At 36.9% G+C, this 18,199-nt stretch overlaps 1 protein-coding gene across 3 annotated transcripts in view; it reads left to right on the top strand.

The window, feature by feature from the left end:
* LOC107731774 (serine/threonine-protein kinase 11-interacting protein-like) overlaps positions 1-18,199 on the top strand; it is a 33,417-nt gene that overhangs the window by 6,296 nt on the left and 8,922 nt on the right. For all 3 annotated transcript variants that reach the window (XM_016542947.1, XM_016542948.1, XM_016542946.1), the window contains exons 11-22: positions 92-133; positions 1,765-1,935; positions 2,090-2,171; positions 2,258-2,689; positions 3,735-3,937; positions 4,027-4,137; positions 6,509-6,668; positions 7,636-7,790; positions 7,884-8,187; positions 8,705-8,805; positions 9,159-9,256; positions 12,609-12,787. In XM_016542947.1, the coding sequence (XP_016398433.1) occupies positions 92-133; positions 1,765-1,935; positions 2,090-2,171; positions 2,258-2,689; positions 3,735-3,937; positions 4,027-4,137; positions 6,509-6,668; positions 7,636-7,790; positions 7,884-8,187; positions 8,705-8,805; positions 9,159-9,256; positions 12,609-12,787 (2,038 nt within the window). The remainder of the gene's footprint in view (positions 1-91; positions 134-1,764; positions 1,936-2,089; positions 2,172-2,257; positions 2,690-3,734; positions 3,938-4,026; positions 4,138-6,508; positions 6,669-7,635; positions 7,791-7,883; positions 8,188-8,704; positions 8,806-9,158; positions 9,257-12,608; positions 12,788-18,199) is intronic.

Raw genomic sequence — 18,199 nt, 5'->3', positions numbered from 1 at the left:
TGAGATGTTTGCTTGTAGATCTTTCTTGCTGATATTTCTGCAGATGTTTTAGAGTTGTAAGCTGATATTTTAATGTCTGCTTGCATTTCAGCTCCAGCTGGATGGCACCCCTCTGTCCCAGTCTGATCTGCTGGTGGGTATCAAATGTTACTTCATGTGCCATCTCAGGTCATTCCACCCTCCTTGTTTCTCATGCTGTATTGTGGGAGGCAAATCTGCTTTTAATTTACAGTAGAATAGTGGGCAACAAAGTGGTTTTCTTCCTCTGACCAAATGGAGTTTTTAAACTTCAATTGGCTGCAGGCATGGCCCAACAATCACTAAATGACATTTAGTGTTTACTAAATGTTTAACCACATGACAGCTGATGTAAAGATGAAAAAATATTAAATGAATCATGTTTAACAATGAATCAGAAATGTTTAATGTGACAGCTAATTTAAAAGATAGATAGATAGATAGATAGTATATTTCTGTTTATTTATTTTTTAATCTTCCACTGATATGAAAACCTTTTTTTAAGAGTCTGTATTTTATTATAGTGACACTCAAACAGCTCATTTAAAAACTAAAGGGTGTAGCAGGTGTGAAAGAAGTAGGCACACTAAGTTTTCCTGTCGAAAAACAAAACACATTTATGCCTGTTGGTCAAAGTTGCTTTATAATATATTAACATTGCATTCAGTGAGTTCCAGCTGCACATTTTCCCCATGTTAACATAGAAAGGGATTTAGAACAGCTTCATGTCCTTCAATAGCAACAAAGACTTGAAAACAGTTGTAAAATTCTGCAAGGATGGTAGAATTGTTACAAATTGCTTATTTTTTCAGGATTGTTGGCATTAGAAAAATTCAAGATCCTTTCTGTTGCAGTTTACATGGAAGTCATGTGTTCAGTGGCAAAAGACACAGCTAAAGATCCTTACTGATTGTTGTGTTTCAGACAGAGAACCACTTCTGAAAAGCAAAAAATTACTCTCAACACCTTGCAAAAAAAATAAAATAAACAGTTAGGTGTCCATGGCATCCGCACTCTCATGATGACACATGGCTTAGCAAAAATCTAATGTGGGTGCTTTGTGTGAGAAGTCTTAAATTCGCTGTGCGACTGTGTTTCTTCACATATTCATGTTTTTGGACACTTACATTGACTTAGGTCAATGATGCTTCACTGACTGCATGTGATAGTGACACCCAGTGTTCATACAGTATAATGATTTGTTAATAATGATATGTTAATACAATGAGATTGTCACTTATTTTGACAATCTCACAAGATATTCAATTAATTGTAATAAACTGTAGTGAATAAAAGAGAAAACTAATATTGTAAATAATGTAAAAAAAAAAAAAAACCTAGTAAAAAAATAACTACTTTTTAAATTCCAAAAATATTTAGCCGTGTTGGACGCATATCTGTTAGCATGATTACAATAATTTTTTTTATTACTAGTAACACCGAAGAGGTTACTTTATTTGGACTCATGGTGGGAAGATATTAATTAACTCATTCCATTTTCACACAGAAATATTTGGTATTGGCCAAACTCAAGCTTTAACCCTGTCACCCAGGTTAAGAAAAAAATGTGTTTCTATTTATGAGAAATGTAGTCTTTTTACATGTTTTATAAGATTTTTATAAGATTTAATTTATGGTCGGTATTTATTGGTAAGAAATAACAAAATTACACAAATAAGTTCTGTGGCTCTTGTGACATTTAAATTATTTTATTTTATTTTTACTTATTTATATAATTTTTCACAGATCTTACCTAAACCTGGACAGCTGGTTGGTCAGATGTCCCGCACTTCTCAACAAGTTTCTATGGCACCTGACCAAGGAGGACAGGAAGTTTCCAGTGGAGGTGGGGACATGACTGACAGTCTGACTGTAAGCATATCAGGAGTGACCAGGGTTCGGAAGAGGAAACCCAGAGTAAGTACATGTCAAAAATCTGGCCAAACGTTTTTGTGGTACACAGTTAAACTAAATGAACATGATTGTCGATGATGCGAAGCCACCATAAAACTTCAGTAAGATCTGATTCATGACATGAATCATGACAAGTGCAAATTTTTGCCATTTGCAGAACAAGGTAAAGGTGAGGAGAGCCAGTATTTCAGAGCCCAGTGACACAGATCATGAGGTCAGAGTGCAGTCCGCTTTACAAGGTGATGAAAATATGAGTTAAGTGAGCTTGTGTGTTTATTAAGCATATGTGTTACGCTTCTCATGTGAAATGTTTGATTCTCTTCAGATATTGTCCTCCCCCATAAGGAGGATATTGAGAGAATGGACAGTTTTCGAGAGCAGTTAGGAGAGGACTGGCTACGCTACCAGCATCACCTTGATGATACTCCAGTCAACCCAGCTTTCCCAGTAGTGGACAGTGTAACCATTAAAGTGAACACCAACAGCCACTGTACACCCCCATCCCCCCTGCTTAAAACTAACTCACCTCCAACCAGTCTGGAATTGCTCCCCCCTCCGCTGCTGTCCTCTGAACTGAAAGAGGAAGAGGACAAAGAAGACCTGCAGCCTGAGACAGAGTCCACCTTGCAGTTCACAGACCATAGCCCCGTGAACACTGAATCTACTCTTGAGACGAGTCTAGGAAACACTCAGGCTACAACTGAGGCCAACTCTGACTCAAAACCACCAGCAGAGGAAGAAGATGATGACAGGGGAGGTCTGTCTGTTCTTTCCTAGGGATACATTGATACTGATAACTATACTTTATGTACTGATATTCTAACTGTGATAGTACCATCCACATTATCGGTTTACACTAATGCATATGGCTATTTTCAGTGTGGCTTTTCTATTTACATTATATCACTGGATAGATTTTATTTATTTGTTTGTTTGTTTGTTTATTTATTTATTTTTATGTACGCTGCTGTTTGAAGGTTTTGGGTTGGTAAGATATGTAATGTTTTTGAAAGAAGTCTCTTATGCTCACCAAGGCTGCATTTATTTGATCAAAAATATAGTAAAACAGTAATATTGTAAAATATTATTTGAATTTGAAATAATGGTTTTCTATTTTAATATATTTTAAAATACAATTTATTCCTTTGGCAAATCTGAATTTGCAGCAGCCATTACTCCAGTCTTAAGTTTCACGTGATCCTTCAGCAATCATTCTTATATGTTGATTTGGTACTTAAGTATTATTACTTTTATTATCAATGTTGAAAACAGTTGTGCTGGTTAATATTTTTTATATCATGATTATTTGAAAAATAGAACAGCATTTATTTGAAATAGATTTTTTAAAACATGTTTAATGCATCCTTGCTGAATAAAAGCTTTTATAAAAAGAAAAAAAAATACTTATCCAAAACATTTGAACAGTAGTGTATTCATACAGTATGTCCTCTTAAGTAATTGTAATTGGCTTCTTTTTCATTTGTTTTTAGTAGCTTGACTGTTGTTTAACTACTTAAAATTTGCAAGCTAAATGTTTAAAGTACTTTCTTCAGCTCTGATTAGCATACACAGTAACACCAGCAGTAGGACAAAAATGTGGTGGACCAAACATTTGGATCTACTTTGTTTCTGCAAATATTTGTTTGTGTATTTACAGTGCTAAAACGATTGGTTCTGGTACTCACCTGAAAAATCTTGATATCTCTATTTCTTCATGATATAAAAGACATTATTTTCATTGTCTTATAACCTGTCTAGTTTGTGTCTAGAACTCTTTTTCACTTTTGCACTTTGTTTAACAGTGGACCTGTGCAGACCAATGCTGGTGGGGGTGCTCTTAGAGGATGTGGAGAGAGATCTGAAAAGGGCCTCTGAACCGCTTTTCCTACGAGTGCGACAGGGTCACATGCTGGAGGTAGACATGCACCAGGGGTGTGTTAAAACACAAGTGGAACTAGATAGTCTGCAGGATGTCATCGCCACTGAGGCCACCTGCACAGTGGAGGTCAGATGACATATTTTCTGTTCATAAGGATCTATAAGATGCTTGAGCATCTTTGTCTCGGTTTCACACTCTCTTTTTACATTTTATAGAAGGTGGAGATGACTCACCCAGCCCTGGAGCTCCACTTCCGGTACATTAGTCGTGAAAGACGTAAACGTTGTTACGTAATGTTGGATGACAAGCCACAGGAAGCATTACAGGTCAGGAGGATCATTCCTCATTAGACAATCAGATATGATCAACTAGTGCTTGGGATATAATCCTAAAATGACAACAGATATTACAAACGGGTGCACCGATCCACAAATCTTTAGTATAAATTCAATTTCTGATATCAAGAATTAGCATTTTAACTAGTGAAAAATTAATAGTTGATATTAAAAATTCATATCCTACAAAGTAAAAATCTGCTTGCAAAGATATATAATTGAATAATTCAGAAAATTCAGTGACAGATATCAGTAATAGTTTTTGCTAGTAGAAATTAAATATTTGATATTAAGAATTTAATATCTGCTATTTATGTCATTTTTTTATATATCAAACACATTATTTGTGTTTTTATTAGTGGAAATTATATCAAGAATGCTAGAGACAAAGAAGGATTCGCCATCAAGTGCGACATTTGTAGTCTAATGACATTAGGGAAAAATTATAGTTTCTATTTTGTGGCAGAATTATCAATTATGCGTTTGATGTGACTTTAATCGTGATCCTCAGACAGTTTGGGGCAAAAGAGGCAGTTTGTGCGCAGATCACACAGAGATCTGATCTCACCATCATCGAGTCCATCTGGAATTACTTGAAGAAATTCAGAAGAACCAAGGCAACGTCTTCAAAACAAATGAAGAAACCTTCCTACAGAGCTACCTGAAAAACTATGTGCAAGTTTATCTAGAACAAAAGCTATTTTAAATGCAAAAGGATGGTCACACCAAATGTTGATTTGATTTAGTTAATGGAAGTTCATTGATAAATAAAATCTATGCATGACATTATTTTTGAAAGTATCACAAGTGCCTAAAACTTTCCACAGTACTATAGCTTTATTTTGTGGCAGAATTATCAATTATGCGTTTGATGTGACTTTAATCGTGATCCTCAGACAGTTTGGGGCAAAAGAGGCAGTTTGTGCGCAGATCACACAGAGATCTGATCTCACCATCATCGAGTCCATCTGGAATTACTTGAAGAAATTCAGAAGAACCAAGGCAACGTCTTCAAAACAAATGAAGAAACCTTCCTACAGAGCTACCTGAAAAACTATGTGCAAGTTTATCTAGAACAAAAGCTATTTTAAATGCAAAAGGATGGTCACACCAAATGTTGATTTGATTTAGTTAATGGAAGTTCATTGATAAATAAAACCTATGCATGACATTATTTTTGAAAGTATCCTCAATTTACAACATTTTTACACAAGTGCCTAAAACTTTCCACAGTACTATAGCTTTGTAGGATAGTTTCTTTCAAGTGTCTTGGAGACGTTGCCACAGTTCTTCTGGATTTAGTCTGTCTCAGTTTTTTTCTGATTCTACATGTAATTCCAGATGGACTCGATGATGGTGAGATCAGATCTCTGTGTGAAGCACTCCCAGATAGCACACGTACGTCTGCAAGATGTCTGTTAATGATCACTTGATCTGGAAAGCATCTGCTGTGTACAAACATCTGACAGACGTCTGGAAGATGTCAGTTTTGCACACATTCTAAATCATAATCATCTTAAAAACATCTAATATACGTCTATTTGACATTTGAGAGGAAACGTCCTAGACGTATTGCAGATACGCAAACACACTAAAAAATACATTTTGCAGAAGTAAATGCAGACATCAAATAGACATCTCTGTGATGTACGTGTGCTATCAGGGCTTGCTGTTGTCAGACTCCTTGTATATACAAAAATCTCACTGGATTATTACAATTACTACAAAAAGACTTTTGCACAGTACTGTATATGTTTATAGAGATGTATGTTTGTATACAAAATTATTTTATACAGCAATAACAGTTTAATCTTCAATAACTGCACCATGTTTGGTTATATATTGATTAGTGGTTTGAATAAAAAAAACACACTAAGACAGAAAATATATCTTTGAATTTATTGTTTTCCACTGCATGTTTTTAACCTATCTATGCTGCATGTGATATGGTTGTATTTACTGATTTCCAGCATGTCAAAATGATTTTTGATAGTAACAAGAAAAATTATTTTAATTTAATGTTTGTGTTTCCAAATGTGAATTGTATGAATGTAAATGTGCATTGTGTTGCAATATATTTACTTGTAGAAGTGTGGCATTTAAAAAAAAAAGTTGGTGATCAGTATTAACCTCAAAATTCCTGATTGGTGCACCACTAATTACAAGCTAAGTGATTGGCTGTTTCACAACCTACTGTATGCAACCTGAGTCTTTGCAGTGTTTGAAAAGGATTACAAGTTTTTTTTTTGTGTGTGTGTCTATTTTGACACATTCCCACACAATTTGTTGACTTTTTGATGAAACTTTAAAATTTAAAACAATGTGATATTACTTAATTAAGATCAGAATTCTGACTCCTCAGGTATTATTGGAGGTTCTCTCAAGAGTCGTGGAGGAAAACAAGCAGCAGGTGGATGAGGAGAGACCAGAGACAGTTTGGCTACAGTGCCTAAAGTGTCAGACTGGTACAGCCACTGAATCTGACAGCAGCCTGAGTAACTTGGATGAGCTAAGGAATGACCGTAAGCATATGGCCCTAACAATCAAAAAGATAATTATTTTTCTGTCATGAGCAAGGCCCTGGAAGCATAGGCGGACAAACACTCCTGTCAGAACATTCCAGGGAGTGGTACAAATACATGCAACTCTCAACACACATTCACTCTAGCATGCATGACTCTGGTTGCCACCACCTCCTTGCAATTGAACACAGTATTCTAATGTGCCATACTAGTTGGGACTACACCAGTTGATTAATACTGGTTATTATCATGCCGGCACTTTTTTTTTTTTTGGTCCTGATCTTTTTTTTATAGATATCACAGCTTTCAGCACAAGATAAAGTTAATCAGAAAAGATGAATCAGGCTTACCATGAGTGGGCGATTGTCTTGTTGGAGCATGAGAGGACCTGGATAAAATGTGTCCGCAATTAATTTCATGAATACGGAATAGTTGCTAAACACTGGGTGTGAGAGCTTTTTATCTTGGAACTCCATCAGGCAGCCAATAATTTTATCATGTGACCTATTTTCAGCGTAACCCACTGTAACATCCTGCAGGCCAATTTCTCTTTAATGAATGGGTTGATACACAGTTCATCCTCCTCCTCTGCAGTGCATGCTGCATAGTTTTAAAACGTGCTTTGACACGCAAACCGGAGGTTCTGGGACATTTGTTCAGCTGCTTTCAGTCTGTTTGCTTGGAGTCCTGCAGATCATCTGGACCAAACACATAGTTGGTTCTGCATGGGGCAGAGATCAATGAGGGTGTTTATTTTAAGAGCATTAACGTCCTTAAAATAAATCTGAAGGGAAGAGTATGTTGAACACTCTGTCCTGTAGTGAGTGTTTCCTTGAAAGGCATAGGTGGATGTCTTTGATTTTCTTTTTTGCTGCCATTTGAACACTTGAACTGTATTAGGTAGTCTTGGATGTCTCAGGATAGGAGCATATATCTTTATATACCTTATTTTATTTATTTTTTCCAGGTTGTACTGTCATATGCTCAGAGTGCAATAGTGATCATGTAGTTGAGTTGGCTGCCCAATCAGCTCCTTCCACCAGTACACCATTTGAACAGAATGATACCAGATACTTCACCTTTGATGACAGGGACAACACAGTTCAACTCAAGCACAATGAGGTCTGGGTTTATGCTCTTTTTGACTTGATATTTCCATGACAGTATAATGTTAATGTTCTCTTTTCACTCACTTAACTTGCTTAATTCCTCTAGGCGTTGGTCCCAGGACAGTCTTTGCTATCCCGTGGCAGCCCCCTCCATTCGACTCAGCATTCAGAGGCCTCCACAGAGGGCGCTGCAGCTTACTTCCACACAGCCCATAGCTTCCTGTCTAATTGTTGTCAAAATGAGACATGGGGTGACCAGAGAACCTCTCAACTAATCAACTTTATCACAACTGATGGACAGGGTAGCTCAGAGGGGCTTGAGGAGAAGGTGACTGACAATTCCTGCTACAACGGCTATCAAAAACATCAGGACCAACAGTCACCAAAGTGCACAGAAGGCTTCAACAATGGTAGGTGGTCCACTCTCGGGATGAAGATCAGTAGAGTGGTTCGAAAGGGTGACAGTAATGAGAATTTGTTTAAAGAAGAAAAAACTTACCTGAAAAGGATGGATTCAGACTCTGACTGGAAATGGCAAGAAAAGCTGTAGTTATTGGGCCCAGGCCTGTTTTAGGATTGCCAGTTAAATAATGTAGCCTTGAAACTCATTGACCAAGCTAATGTAGCCTTGAAAATCATTGATCGAACTGAGTGCTCTGTAAACATGACTAAAAGTATAGAATTATAGAGGAAGTTTTCTTTTTCCACTTGTATTTGTAGATGCCACATATTAAATTGGTACCAGAGAATGAAATGTTTGGCAGGCCTTCCTGGCCATAAATCATGTGAATTAATTTTGAAGATATTGATATTACGGGTACCTGTATACTGTTGTAATATCAGTTTGTTTGTTTGTTTTTTGGCATAGTAGCTTGTACTTTTTTATTGCATTGAGGGATTTAAACATAAGCATAATTTTCATTTCAGCTCAGTTTGACCTACTGTCAGAGACAGTGGACCATCGGCTTCAGCTGTTCCTGGATGTGGAAGTGTTTGGGGGAGAAGAGGAGCTTCGCTGCTTTTTAAAGGCATGATAACCTGTATACAATGCCCTCAATAAAATTAACCAGAAATATAGAGACACATTTAAAGAGGATATCTACCTAGACAAAACCAACAATCCATGATAGATCTTTTATTTATAAAAGTAAATTTATGATATTTATTGCTACTATTTTCACTGTTCACTTCCACCATATCATATCAAGTTAGTTTACATGCTGCCTAAAATCATCATCTTCACTGTTTGGAAAATTAGTGATTTTTTTTATTGTTAACTTTCTGAACTGCTCAGTGTAGTTTCATTATTTTACTTCATTCTGTGTGTTTGAGAAGCTGGAATTAGTTGTATTAACCTTTTCCTGGTTTCACTTGATTTCAGATGTCCATTGTGAAGTTTGGGGATGCAGCGGAGTTCCATTCCCTAATGGTTGTGTCGGACCAGTACATCTACATCTTAGAAATAACCTCACAGTCTGAGTAAGCAACTTGAATTTCTTCAATTAAATGCAGGCTTTGAAAGAGCAGCTTTCAGCTGGATATGGGTAGTCCAGAAAAAAGAAACACTGAAACTTTCTGTAATATTGTGGGTTTTATGTGTCAGCAGGGTAAATGTACTTGTGCAGTATCTCTAGAATCCACCCATTCACCATACCTATTGTACATTTTTCATATTATATTTAAGCAATATCACATTAATAAGAATGCTGTATTTTCTTATGTCAGCAGACTCACCATAGTCATATATGTCACTTGCTCAGGAATGAATCCTCTGCAGTAAATGGTGAATGGGACCTTTATTTCTGTGGTGCTTTACACAATACAGCTTGTGTCAAAGCAACTTCACAAAGATAATAAGGTAAATCACAGAATCAATAAAAAAAAACTCAGATATGTAGACAGTTAAGATTCTGCTGTAAAGTAGCTCTAAAAGACAATAGTGTAATTATTTAGCTCAAGTCAGTTCAGTGTTGGCTTAGTTCAGATCAATAACAGGGTGAAGTTAATCAATCAGATATTTATAAGCAGTTTTACAAAAAGCAGCAATGTCGTTATTCAGCTTGAGTCAGTTCAGTGTTGATTGAATTTAGTTCAATACCAGTGTTGATGTTGCAAGAAATGACTCCGCTGTAAAGCATAGTGACATCCTCCAGCATCACAAGCATCATAATATTCCACAAGTAATCGACATGTCTACAGTCCATCAATTAACTTCTTGTAAAGTGAGAAGCTGTGTATTTGTAATAAATTCATAAAAAATAAATTTTTAACCTCAAACTATTACTCCAACTTACATAGTTCTCTGGCTAAAATAGTCCTCTATCCATAATATTGCTTTCTTTTGTGAAGAAGTCGCTTCCGCTGCATCAGGAGAGAAATATGCACAGATCAAGAATAATTTATGAGCAAAAACAGTTCTAAACAAATGTGTTGGTGGATTTTAATGTGAGAGGACAATAGAGGATGGACTTTTTCACTGAAGGATGCATTATTATGAATTAAGGTCTGACATTTTGGCCAGAAGCAACAGTTTAAAGTTAAAACACCTTGATGAATTTGTTTCTTACAAACTCACAGCTGCCATTTCTGACAGCACCTATTCACTGCAGAGGATTCTTTAGTGAGCAAGTGATGTAAATTTCTCCAAATCCGTTCTGATGAAGAAACAAACTCATCTACATCTTGGATGGCCTGATGATTGAGTAAATTTTCAGCAAATGTATATTTTTGGGTGAACAGTTGTTGACCTACATAAAACTTTAAAGGAGGTTGCACATGTCTGGTGGAGGACACAAAGTGTCCTAAAAGTTGAACACATTGTTTTCTATGAATTTGCACGTACTGCGCCACTCACCCAACTATGACTTCTGAGGCTCAAAATCCTTCCACACCACACACATAGTTTTCTTTAAATTTCTTAAAGGGGTCATATGATGCTTTTTTAAAGATCATTATTGTGTGTATTTGGTGTAACAGAATATGTTGACATGCTTTAATGTTCAAAAAACACATTATTTTTCAAATACTGTACATTATTGTAGGTCCTCTATGCCCCGCCTCTCTCAAACGCTTCGTTTTCTACAAAGTCCCTCCTTCCGACAAGCGCAGTCTGCTCTGATTGGCCAGCTGACCCAGTGCATTGTGATTGGCCGAACACCGCAAGCACTCGTTGGAAATGTAACGCCCCTTACCATAATCGCGAGCTTCATCTTTCAAAATAAATGTAAAGACAGTAAATAATGTCATAGTTTTACCATCAGTTCAAGCCCGAAAGGGGAACAGAGTCGCGTGACAGACACAGTGATGAAGCTGGTATGTGTTTGTGTTTTACACAAGCCACGGTTAAGATAGTGTGACCGTCTACACACACGCTGCGCAAAACTCCGCATTTGAACAGTCAATAGCAAATACTTAAACTAATAACAAAACAGTAGCTGATTCAGAAGCGCCAGATTGTCATAGCAAAGTCAGAATTACCTCCTCTCCTAGGTTCACGAAACAGTTGTCCATAAAATGCATTGCTGTTCTGTTGTAAGTGATCTTAAAGATTCCTAAATGCATCTACTTTCGGAAGGCCAAATAAAGTGCTTTTGCTTTCGCCTAGAAACACACAGCGTCTCCCTGACATGGCTGCATCAACACTAACTGCGGTTACTGAAACCACGCCTTCTTTCTTTGCGTGCACATTTGGGCGCATTATGCAAATATTTCCACATAGTGAGGTAGATATGTGGGGGCGTGTTAGAACGAGCCGTTTTAGGGGGGCGTGGCAGAGTCTTAACTTTGATAAAGAATATCTCTTTGGTTTTGAGACTTTAGTCTTTGCAACTTCAGGGATCTTATCTATGCACAATCAGCTTGTAACACTCCAAAGAGAAAGGAAAACTTGAAATCGCATCATATGACCCCTTTAAGGACCATACAGACTTCACACTAGGTTAGAAGGTATATTGTGTATAGACTTTTTTTTTCTTTTTTCAAGTTTTGTGATTTGACAGCTTAACATCAAGTTAGGTCACCTACATTTGTATAGCACATAATGCAATACACATTTTTTGAAATACTTTAATAATTGTTCAGAGATCAATTCTGCTGTAAAGCAGCTCTACAAAACAATAGTGTCATTGTTCAACTGAGGTCAGCTTAGTGTTGATTAGTTCCATTCAATAACTGTGTAAAGATCATCAATTATAAAATTAGTTCAATTCAGCTATAAAGCAGCCCTGAAAACAGTGATGTCGTCATCTAGTTCTGTTCAATTATCATCCAATGGTTTCTGTACAGTCAATAATATTGCTGTCTGTACAATCAACAATGCAATAATATTGCTGAATATTAAGTGCATAAAGTATATGCTGCTTACATAATATACAGTACATCGCCCTTGTAATCTTTCAGTTTGCATTGCTGTTTGCACTGCTGTATTTTTTATACAGCCAATTTCATAATTACCAACTTGTTCATTGTTGAAGTGAACTTTTGCCTACATGGTAATAGATTCAGTTTTGAAAGCAAATACAGAATGATGTCTGGCGTTCGATACTGCGTGTGCGTTGTCACACCCTCAACATGACGTTACATGGAGCTTTTTGTCCAGTGTGTTACCGGCTTAACAAATCTAGTTAAAGTTTAATCATAAAGGATTATAGCTTTAAGCCATCTCCACTAAATCTCATTGATTATACACAAATCCTGAATTGAATGTTTTTAACAGAAACAATTGAAATGGCTAGCTTTACTAATGATTTACAAGCATATCACTTTCCATTTCTCTTAACTTTCTTTTCATGTGTTTTACATTTCCTTACACTGTCTCTCATTTCTGTTGCAGAGGGCAACCCTCAGACTGGCTGCGGAAAAGAGAAAGCCATCGGTTCTGTGAACTCAGCTATCTGGAGGTGGGTCTGGGCTCTCAGAGTATCCACCTAGAGTTTGATGAGGGTGCAGCAGCGTACACACTACTAGTGCGAAACAGTGCCCGATGCAAAAGGTTCTTCAGCAAGCTTACAGGCAAGACTTCCTTTTGCATGCTATGTGGTTTAGAACATTTTTAGAAGGAAATGAGAAATACCACTTAGTAGACTTGCTAAGAAACTTCATTACAATTTATGTGAACAATGGCTGGTTTAACACACTCTAAAAAAATGCTGGGTTGTTTTTAATATTTTTACCCAGGTTCTGGGTAAATTTCTGCACTCTAAAAAATGCTGGGTTCTTTTTTTTTTTAACCCAAATGCTGTGTTCAGCTTGTTGGCCACAGTGGCACGAAACAACCCAGCTGCTGAGTTAGTCAGTGCACACGCTTTTTGCGTCCTCTACAGGAGAGAGCGATTCTCAGCGCTGCAGATTTGGTGCACTTCTTAAAAAAGGTTTGTATACATTTTATATAATTTATAGTCTTTACTGTGCTGTAAATTATATTATTTTACGCAACGCAACACAAGGACGAGATGTCAGTCAGCTAAATGTGCCAGCAGCGGTCGTTTCGCATGATGGAAACACCTTTTGCCTTGCATAGCATAAACTGATTTTATTTGATACAATACTGAATATAATTTAATTTAATGTTAAAATATGTTCTTTAATCTCAGTACTGTTTGTTTATGGGCAGGTTATGGAGTCAGTAATGGCATCTTTCAGCTACGAGTGAAATGCGAGGTGGTGGTCTGAAGTTCGCAGTTCCCCGGCGAACAGCAGCCCATCACCGGCTCAGATTTCAGCTGGGCCAAAATAACCCAGCATGTGTTCTTTCCAATATTTACCCAGCACTGGGTTGCCAAATAACCCAAGTTGGGTTGTTTTTAATCCAGCATTTTTTAGAGTGCAGGTTTGCAGTTGGTTAGCAGCTCATCATGACAAATCCTTTTTTTTGTCAAAGTGAACAATATATTTGCTTCTTGGGTGAAATTAAAATAATAGTTAAAAAAATTAAGATTTAGAAGGAAGTTCTGAATGAATGAGGGTGGTTTCCCAAAGGAAAATGTGTGCACCCAGGTTGTCATTCTTTGTGGTGGTGATGGTGGTGGTTTGTATTAAAGACAAGTCCTATATCCTATATATATTTGTGGTCAAGAGTCTGTATAGGAAACATCGTAAGGAAACTTGGATTTACGGTTTATTGCATAAACACAATCTTATGGATACAAAATGCTGTACACATTTATTAAATATTTTTAATTCAAAGTTTAAAAACAACTCTTGAAGTCCATATCACAGATTGACTGTTATCTTTATAGAGGAACAGACAGGGTATGAACTATCACCGACAATCCACCAGTACACCCAGCTTAGAAAGGAGACTTGTAGAAACAGTAACCTTCTGGCACAGCCACTGTGATCTTAGAAGATGACAGATATCTGACGCTCTTGCACATTGCAGGAACTAGTTGCAACCAGACAAAACACCACCTTCGGGTGTATTTACCTGTCCACCTCAGTGTTCTTTTAATGGGTATTCATTTTCACTACATAATGTGGCAAAACAGGATCCTGTCAAAAAAAAAGTTACAAAGACCACAATATGGCAGGGGCGAAACTAAATTTTGACCTCATTACAAAAATAGGTCTGCACATTGTCTCACCTGAACAGTGAAACTGACACTTTTTTTCTCACAGCAACCCATTTCATTGTTTAATCAGTTGTTATCAGTACACCTGCAGAACCAAAAAGAATAAAGTGTTATGACTATACTAGAAAGGATCTTTATGTGCCTCCGTTCTCCATTAAGACATTGTCCTCCTAGTTTGTTTTGAAACATACTGACTGATATTTTACTCAAAGATTTTGGTTTCTTTGATTTAGATTATTTGCTTTTTGTTGTGGTTGTTCTTCAAAAGCATCAAATTAGTTCATGACCAATATGTTTAAAAGTTGAAGGAGGATGAGTTTAATGCTAAGATGAGTAGATGATTACAGTTGAGTAAGTTATATATTTGAGTAAAGTTATATTTTTGTTGTTATCCATCATTGCTTTTGAATGACATTTTGAAATTGCCCGCATAGCTTAAAGCCACTCTTGCTACCAAAAAAACAAGTAGTGTTTCTTTTTAGAGGGGCACTTTTTTGGGGATTTGATTTATTATGATTTATTATATTTATTATATATATTATATTATATTTGATTTATTATATGTTCTGGCCCACATATTCATATAGCAGTAATGCTGCCTGAGTTTTTAAATGTTTATAGTAAGAAAAAAAAAATTAGATGTGTGAGAATGCTGTTCTTTGTCTTTGTAGTATTTTGTCTTTTAAAACTAGAGTAACAGAGGCTGAATTGTCTTTTATTCATGACTCATTAATGTTGACTTTCTTTAACAAACTTAAGCCAAACATACACTACAAGACTGAAGATCGCTGTCCTGTGTGTGCTCAGTCACTTGTCTAGGTGTGTCAATTGCAAAATCTGAATCTAGGTATGATCCCAGAATACATTTTCTCACAAACTCATGTAATGCATGTGTATGTTCATTTTTGACAACAAGCCATCAAACAGACACACATCATGTTCCCTTTCATTCTGTCATATTTGCCCTGCCTCGATAGTTGACGCTATGAACTCCACCCAGGAGAGATGATCTCCGAAGCACGTACAGTATTCACACCAATTCATTGGCAAATGGAGCTCTACAGTAGCACTAGTGCATCTCGACACATATAACCAAAACCCAGAACCGTTTTATTTAGATTTTCTATCTACAGGGTTTCTCTGAGAGCCCAACATTTCCTCATCTGTCATTATTCAGTGAAAATCTGAGATGCAGAAGAAATTAACTGAATCAAAATGCTTTTGTTGCAGTTTGTTTTCAGTTTAACTGTACTCTAATTTTTTTTTTTCTTTCATGCATTGCTTTTCAGCATTGGTGTTCCCCTGGTGCTGTATATTCAGCAAAATGTAGCATTTTACCTTGAGTTGTGAATATGAGTTTGCAATCTGTATTGAATATGATTTATTAAAAAGATTGTACACTAAAAAATTTTCTATTGTGACACCCTTTGCAGGCTAAACTCAAATCAACATACAGTGTAGTCTGTTATAGGGAAAAGGACTCCTGTGAACCAGTTCTTTTCATAAATAGGTCAAGTAGACAAGTCACCAGTTTGAATCAGTTTGATGAATGCTTCACTGAACTGAATCCTTCAGAGAATCTAATAAATTAACATCTGGTTCATTTAATCACTGATTCTTATAAACTGCAAGGACTTTAAGTGATGTCCGTATCAAAATGTGCCAATACCATTACTGGTTAAAAAACCTCCAGGTATCTACACACCCAATTTGACTCAGAAACACTTAAAGCTTAGTCTGCATTTTAAAATTGAGCATGTCAATTTAGGTCTAAGATTGATCCCATTTACACCGATCCCCACCCATTATATCAAACAATGTGATTCAAGTTGGACAGTGCTGAGACAAGCTTATTGGCCCTGTTATTGTCATAAATATTCACCAGAAATTCTCCAGAGAGACAGTCATGTGGGAAAAAAAAAATCCAGAGACAATCAAGTCAAGTAACCTTTATTTACAGTATCTCACAAAAGTGAGTACACGCCTCACATTTTTGTAAATATTTTATTATATCTTTTCATGTGACAACACCGAAGAAATGACACTTTGCTACAATGTAAAGTAGTGAGTGTACAGCTTGTATAACAGTGTAAATTTGCTGTCCCCTCAAAATAACTCAGCACACAGCCATTAATGTCTAAACCGCTGGCCACAAAAGTGAGTACACCCCTAAATGAAAATGTCCAAATTGGGCCCAAAGTGTTTAGGGGTGTACTCACTTTTGTGGCCAGCGGTTTAGACATTAATGGATGTGTGTTGAGTTATTTTGAGGGGACAGCAAATTTACACTGTTATACAAGCTGTACACTCACTACTTTACATTGTAACAAAGTGTCATTTCCTCAGTGTTGTCACATGAAAAGATATAATACAATATTTACAAAAATGTGAGTGGTGTACTCACGTCTGTGAGATACTGTATATAGCACTTTATACATTTTGTCAAAGCAGTTTTACAGTGTTAAACAGGAAAAACGTGAGCTGATAAGACAAGAGGACAATAGTACATTTTTTCAGTTAAAGTCAGTTCATTGTTGATTCAGTGATTGTCATCATCCAGCTCAGTTCAGTTTTCTTCAAATAGTGTCTGTGCAGTCAAGTCAACAACATTGCCAAAAATTGTGTCCCCAACTAAGCAAGACAAAGGCGATAATGGCAAGGAACCGAAACTCCATCGGTGACAAAAATGGAGAAATGAGGCTCAGTCGGGGGACCAGTTCTCCTCTGGCCAGATGAAACCAGCATGGTGTGTTTAATTCCAGACTGCAACACAAGTCAGATTGAGCAGAGGGTTCGTCAGGTTCCCGTGGTATTGTGCTGATAACGGTCTATGTAACAAGGTCTTTGCTGGGGATCTGTCACTAGGGCTCATCTAGTTGACACGGTTTCCGCTGTCATTCAGGGCTGTAGAGGTCATCTCTAGGTGCTGATCCACCATCTGGACTGGATACAGACTGGATCCAGGTGACTGCAGTGACCATCTGATCTGGATATGAACTGGATCTGGGTGGCTATGGTGACCTAGGAATAAGAATTAAATACTAATAAAAGACTAATATTAGCGTAGATGCCATTCTTCTTACAATGTAACAAGTCCATCCGGTGTTATGGGAAGTGTTCCCGTTTCCGGTTGACCTAATTAATGCAGCCCAACAATCCTTTAATGGATTTGAATTATAGAAATATGATAGTGTGCTATGTGTATGCCAGGTTAAAGAGATGGGTCTTTAATCTAGATTTAAACTGACAGAGTTTGTCTCCCGAACAACGCTAGGTAGATTGTTCCAGAGTTTGGGTGCTAAATAGGAAAAGGATCTGCTGCCCGAAGTTGATTTTGATTTTCTAGGTATTATCAAATGGCCAGAGTTTTGAGATTGCAGGAGATGTGAAAGACTATAATGCGATAAGAGCTCACTCAAGTACTGAGGAGCTAAACCATTCAGGACTTTATAAGTAATTAGCAAGATTTTAAAATGTATACAATGTTTAATAGGGAGCCAGTGCAGTGTTGACAGAACTGGGCTAATATGGTCATACTTCCTGGTTCTTGTAAGAACTCTAGCTGCAGCATTTTGGACCAGCTGGAGGTTGTTTATTAAGTGCACGGAGCAACCACCCAATAAAGCATTACAGTAATCTAACCTTGAGGTCATGAACGCATGAATTAACGTTTCTGCATTTGACATTGAGAGAATAGGTCATAATTTAGAGATATTTTTAAGATAGCAGTTTTACAAATGCTAGAAACTTGATTTTCAAAGGAAACATTGCTATCAAACCTAGGTTCCTAACTGATGACGGATAATTGACAGCACAGCCATCAAGTGTTAGACAGTGTTCTAGATTATTACAT

This window comes from Sinocyclocheilus rhinocerous, unplaced genomic scaffold, assembly GCF_001515625.1.
Source record: "Sinocyclocheilus rhinocerous isolate Xijiao unplaced genomic scaffold, SAMN03320098_v1.1 scaffold459, whole genome shotgun sequence".
NCBI classification, from domain to species: Eukaryota; Metazoa; Chordata; class Actinopteri; order Cypriniformes; family Cyprinidae; genus Sinocyclocheilus; species Sinocyclocheilus rhinocerous.
Note: the sequence above shows the minus strand (reverse complement) of the source record. Positions and strands in the feature narration are given on the sequence as shown.